The sequence below is a fragment of the Miscanthus floridulus genome, chromosome 16, assembly GCF_019320115.1.
Source record: "Miscanthus floridulus cultivar M001 chromosome 16, ASM1932011v1, whole genome shotgun sequence".
NCBI classification, from domain to species: Eukaryota; Viridiplantae; Streptophyta; class Magnoliopsida; order Poales; family Poaceae; genus Miscanthus; species Miscanthus floridulus.
The window spans coordinates 83,196,064-83,202,063 of record NC_089595.1 but is presented as its reverse complement, the minus strand read 5'-3'; the positions used below and the strand labels follow the sequence as shown (position 1 = coordinate 83,202,063).

At 59.1% G+C, this 6,000-nt stretch overlaps 2 protein-coding genes across 2 annotated transcripts; both read left to right on the top strand.

The window, feature by feature from the left end:
• The first annotated feature begins 207 nt into the window (after positions 1 to 207).
• Positions 208 to 4,303, top strand: LOC136511706 (1-deoxy-D-xylulose-5-phosphate synthase 1, chloroplastic-like). Its single transcript, XM_066505742.1, has 7 exons — positions 208 to 818; positions 928 to 1,224; positions 1,374 to 1,796; positions 2,589 to 2,862; positions 2,992 to 3,581; positions 3,670 to 3,954; positions 4,062 to 4,303. The coding sequence occupies exons 1-7, from the start codon at positions 690 to 692 to the stop codon at positions 4,221 to 4,223; spliced, it is 2,160 nt and encodes a 719-aa protein (XP_066361839.1). The 5' UTR covers positions 208 to 689; the 3' UTR covers positions 4,224 to 4,303.
• Positions 4,304 to 4,596: 293 nt separating this feature from the next.
• LOC136511707 (E3 ubiquitin-protein ligase SGR9, amyloplastic-like) lies at positions 4,597 to 5,763 on the top strand. Its single transcript, XM_066505743.1, has one exon. It carries the CDS (start codon positions 4,666 to 4,668, stop codon positions 5,518 to 5,520), a length of 855 nt encoding a protein of 284 aa, XP_066361840.1. The 5' UTR covers positions 4,597 to 4,665; the 3' UTR covers positions 5,521 to 5,763.
• The last annotated feature ends 237 nt before the right edge of the window (positions 5,764 to 6,000 follow it).

Below are 6,000 nucleotides of genomic sequence, written 5' to 3'. Positions count from 1 at the left end.
CCTAAGAGGGTGTAGACTAATGGGAATGAAGACGTAGGTATGGGTGTGTGCAAAGCACGGTGTGACCATTACCTCCCCAACGATTGTTGTATGGGGGGAAAATCCTCTCTATACACTTTCGTGCACCTCCTTCCTCACTTGTCCATAATTGATATTTCTTTGATTGTATCTTATCCCATATTATCCTCTCGTGATACTTTGTCGAGTTGGTCCAATGGCGTGCGAGATTCGTAGGACGCCCATTGCTCTCACTGGACTCGCTCCAGCCGGTTGCTCGATGCGCGAGGAGACAACTGGAGGGGAAAAAAACGAGCACAGAGCACTTGCGGCACAGGCGAATTTCCAGCCACACGCGCCGCCATGGCGTTCCCCACCTCCGTGGTCACCCACACAGTCACACACACTCCCCTTATCGGCCTCCCGCATCCCCTCCCTCAGCACCCGGACCGGACGCACTACTGCTGCTATAGGCAGGCGCATCCCCGGCGCCTCCACACCCCCCCTCCCGCGCCACTTTCCAAATCCCCTCACCATTCATGCACTGTCAGTGCCACTGTTAGCTCGCAGCTCAAGCTCGCCACTAGCATTTGGGTCAGTTCTTCTTCAGGAAATCGATCGAGCAGTTGGTTTGCCACCATTGGCAGGCAGAACCTGTTGCATTCTTGAGTTGAGCAGGAGGAAAAGAAGCAATGGCGCTGTCGACGACGTTCTCTGTTCCAAGGGGATTCCTCGCCGTGCCAGCTCCTCAGGACTCCCATTTCGCTTCGGCGGTCGAGCAGCTCCATGGTCACAAGTTGATCCAGGCCAGGCCTCTCAGGGTAAGCATGTCCTCTGCCTGCTAAGCTTAATTTTCTTGGCCTGTCTGCGTGCGTGTTTCAGTTCAGCTGTGGTGGTTAAATTTGATGGCCAATATAATGCCGCGTGCAGCCTCGGCGTCGGCCGGCATGCGTGTCGGCGTCGCTGTCGGAGCGCGAGGCGGAGTACTACTCGCAGCGGCCGCCCACGCCGCTGCTGGACACCATCAACTACCCCGTCCACATGAAGAACCTGTCGGTGAAGGAGCTGCGGCAGCTGGCCGACGAGCTCCGGTCCGACGTCATCTTCCACGTGTCCAAGACCGGCGGCCACCTCGGGTCCAGCCTCGGCGTGGTGGAGCTCACCGTCGCGTTGCACAACGTCTTCAACGCGCCGCAGGACCGCATCCTCTGGGACGTCGGCCACCAGGTACGCCACAGCCGCCGCCAATGGCGCTCGCGGTCGCGGCTCCGCTCTGGGTAACGTTAACGTGCGCGGCCATGTGAGCGTGCCGGGCAGGTCGCGGACAGATCAGGCTAACCATCCCACTGTTTGTTTGTTTATGATGATGATTGCAGTCGTACCCGCACAAGATCCTGACGGGGCGGCGCGACAAGATGCCGACGATGCGGCAGACCAACGGGCTGGCGGGGTTCACGAAGCGCGCCGAGAGCGAGTACGACTGCTTCGGCACGGGCCACAGCTCCACCACCATCTCCGCGGCGCTCGGGATGGCGGTGGGGCGGGACCTCAAGGGCGGCAAGAACAACGTGGTGGCGGTGATCGGCGACGGCGCCATGACGGCGGGCCAGGCGTACGAGGCCATGAACAACGCCGGGTACCTGGACTCCGACATGATCATCATCCTCAACGACAACAAGCAGGTGTCCCTGCCCACGGCCACGCTCGACGGGCCCGTGCCGCCCGTCGGCGCGCTCAGCAGCGCCCTCAGCAAGCTGCAGTCCAGCCGCCCGCTCAGGGAGCTCAGGGAGGTGGCCAAGGTACGTCATGTCCTGTCCGCACAAACCTTCAACGGTCCGGTTAGGCACGCGTCACTCACGTTAAAAGCAGTGAGTGGTGCACATAAACAGAGGCTGAAATGAAATTCCGAGCTGGCCTCATTCTCACGGCACGGCAGCGTGTAGATTTTTTTTTTTCTGAAATGGCAATAAGCAGTAATTCGTATTGTGCATATATATTTTTTATTCAAATTAGGATAAACTCACCATAATTAGGAATCAAATGGGAAATAGTCAACTAGCTGGCATCATCAGGCAGGTAGGCAGCAGACGTAACGTACGTGTCAGTATCACCGTGACGCGATGAGCTTTGGAGTTTCTTGAATCTGCCGTACGAAAGCGCCTGAACGAAACTCGTTAACATTAGCAGTACGTGCCAAAATAAGCTGCGTCAGATGCAGAGTGACGTGCACTAATCTTCTTCTAGGGGCCATGCATGGACACATGTTCACCACCAGAAATGTCGATGATGCAGCGTATACTAGCAACAATCTGTAGATTCGAGTAGTGCCCACTAGGCAATCTTTGTACTATAAACAAAGCTGCTCAAAGGATGGATGGATGGATCGATGCAACAAGTTGACTCTAGAAATAGTTTAATCATCGTCTCAAAATACTCAAGCTTATTGAATCTTTTCATCTTGTATAGTACTGTACTGGTAATAAAATTGCCTGGGCTAGGCTCTAACCGGCCCATTCTTGTTGGGCCGACAAGGTTTATAGAAGGAATCGGCGTCTCTGACCGACCGACCGTTGGCGTGCTTGCGTGTGCAGGGAGTGACGAAGCAGATCGGCGGCTCAGTGCACGAGCTGGCGGCGAAGGTGGACGAGTACACCCGCGGCATGATCAGCGGCCCCGGCTCGTCGCTCTTCGAGGAGCTCGGCCTCTATTACATCGGCCCCGTCGACGGCCACAATATCGACGACCTCATCACCATCCTCAACGACGTCAAGAGCACCAAGAGCACCGGCCCCGTCCTCATCCACGTCATCACCGAGAAGGGCCGCGGCTACCCCTACGCCGAGCGAGCCGCCGACAAGTACCACGGTACCACACGCACCGCATGATGACTTGAACACGCCATTGTGTTGCCTGATATGTTACTAGCAGATCGTACCGGATCGATCTGTGCGTGATCTTGGTCGTTCTGGCTTTTGATGCATGCGGTGCGTGCAGGTGTCGCCAAGTTTGATCCGGCGACCGGGAAGCAGTTCAAGTCCCCCGCCAAGACGCTGTCCTACACCAACTACTTCGCCGAGGCGCTCATCGCGGAGGCGGAGCAGGACAGCAAGATCGTGGCCATCCACGCGGCCATGGGGGGCGGCACGGGGCTCAACTACTTCCTCCGCCGCTTCCCGAGCCGGTGCTTCGACGTCGGGATCGCGGAGCAGCACGCCGTGACGTTCGCGGCCGGCCTCGCCTGCGAGGGCCTCAAGCCCTTCTGCGCCATCTACTCGTCGTTCCTGCAGCGCGGCTACGACCAGGTTGTGCACGACGTCGACCTGCAGAAGCTCCCGGTGCGGTTCGCCATGGACAGGGCCGGGCTGGTCGGCGCGGACGGGCCGACCCACTGCGGGGCGTTCGACGTCGCCTACATGGCCTGCCTGCCCAACATGGTCGTCATGGCCCCGTCCGACGAGGCCGAGCTCTGCCACATGGTCGCCACCGCCGCCGCCATCGACGACCGCCCGTCCTGCTTCCGGTACCCGAGAGGCAACGGCATTGGCGTCCCGTTGCCGCCCAACTACAAAGGCACTCCCCTCGAGGTACGTACGTCCATACATTGGTCTCTTTTGCTGATTTTATCAATCGGGGATCTTCAATCAATTTTGTAAATCGGCATATATAATATAGGTCGGCAAGGGCAGGATCCTGCTGGAGGGCGACCGGGTGGCGCTGCTGGGGTACGGGTCAGCGGTGCAGTACTGCCTGGCCGCCGCGTCCCTGGTGGAGCGCCACGGCCCCAAGGTCACCGTCGCCGACGCGAGGTTCTGCAAGCCGCTGGACCACGCCCTGATCAGGAGCCTGGCCAAGTCCCACGAGGTGCTCATCACCGTGGAGGAAGGCTCCATCGGAGGCTTCGGCTCGCACGTCGCCCAGTTCATGGCCCTGGACGGCCTCCTCGACGGCAAACTCAAGGCAAGTTCCGTCGATGGTCGCCCTAATGATAATGAAACATTTGTTCCGAACTCCATCGTCAGTCAGCTGACAAGTGATGAACTCGGCTTTTTGCTTGGGTGGTGCAGTGGCGGCCGCTGGTGCTTCCTGACCGGTACATCGACCATGGATCGCCGGCCGATCAGCTGGCCGAGGCTGGGCTGACGCCGTCGCACATCGCCGCGACGGTGTTCAACATCCTGGGGCAGAACAGGGAGGCTCTTGCCATCATGGCAGTGCCGAACGCGTAGAAATCTGTGGTGATCTGGGCCTATAGAGATGCTTGTACATTTTGTTGTTAATTAGAATGCCAGCACGGAGATTAGTCTTCTTTGGATGAAAATGCCGCGGGAACAACAGTAACGGTTTTCGCTATGTATTCTTCTGACATTAAAATAGGAAGGAGATGTTCTTGCGGCAGTAGTGACTGTGAACCCGACACATCAGAAGTGGCTGCTTGCATTGCTTGGTCATTGCCATGTGAACGACGGTATTGCTTATCCATTTCAAGGAGTGTTATTTAAAAAAAAATCCTCCTATGGCAGTACAAATGAGTAGATTTACACAAGATCCGAGACGCATTCTATTGCCCTCCAAAACCCCGGCATAAATACCGACACCCTGCAAAAAGTGTGTGCATTTCCCACCAGCTCACTCCACTTCCCACTCCACTGCTGTAGCACCCCGATCCCGATGGACGCTGGCCACAACCATGGCCAGTCGCCGCCGACGCCGTCGTCCACGGAAACCCTGATGGCGGCGCTCCTCAACGTTCCAGCCGCGCAGCTCCCCGGCCTCGCGCGAGCGCTGGCCGCCGACGCGCGCCGGCTGCGATCCCGCCTCGCGTTCCTCCTCCTCTCCCCGCCGCACTTCGCCCGCGCGCTCGCGCGGCTTCGCTCGATGCCTCTCCCCGCCAAGGCCGCGCTGCTCGGCCTCGCCCTCCTCCGCTCCCTCGTTCTGCTCCTCCCGGCTCTCTGCCCCGACCACCACCACCTCCTTCTCCAGCCGCCCGACCTCGACGCCGCGCTCCTCCTCCTCGCCATGTGCGACTCCTACTCCCCCGCGGCCGCCAGCCCCACCCCCGTGGACTGGCGCGCGGTGATCGTGGACGACGTGGTGGCGTCCGCGCTCTCCGTCTCCGGCCTCGGCGCCACGCCCTGGGCCGCACTTGCCCCCTACGTCGACGCGGCCGCCAAGTGCCGCCGGTTCGCGGACGTCGCCGCGGTGGCAGCTGGCGACGGTGGGACGACGACGAAGGACGGCGAGGGGAGCGGGGCCGCGTTGGACGCCGCCGTGCTGGCGCTGCCACCCGCGGCCGGGGACGGCGCGCCGTGCGCCATCTGCTGGGAGGAGATGATGGCTCGCGGACGACGCGGCGTGTGCGGGCTCAGGCCGTGCGGGCACCGGTTCCACTGGCGCTGCGCGCTGCGCTGGCTGGCCCGGCGCAACACCTGCCCGTGCTGCCGAGCCGAGCTGCCCGCCGAGGACCCGCTCGCGGAGACGCGGCGGCTGTGGCGGGGCGTCGAGAGGATGGCGCGCGGCGGGTGAAGTGTGGACAGTGTACATGATCGAGCGATGGGACGCCGACGCATTTGGTTGCTTTTGTCTGTCGCGGTACGTGGTCTCAAGTACTAGTGACAGATTCTGGGACGACGGCGATGGCTCTCCCGGTGGCGCTGGGACCTGTGGAGCATACCGAATAATGATGTGGGACTATTTTGTAAGATAAATGAACAAATAAAAACTGTGAAAGAACATGCTTGAGATTGTCGCTTGCTAATTGTTTGGCCATATATACCATTATACCGTATCATGATTTATTAGGATTGAGGGTGAATGATTTGGTGACCTTTTTTTAGGGCAATGATTTGGTTAGTTTATTTATATTACTAGTTTGTGTGGATCAGATCGATGTTTCAAGCAGGTATAAAGGTGAGTTGGAGGAGGGAGAGGATAGGTTCATAGGTAACGTCGTTTTGCAGCATAATGCCTGCTTTTATGCTTTTTGGTGATCGCGTGCGTGCCCGA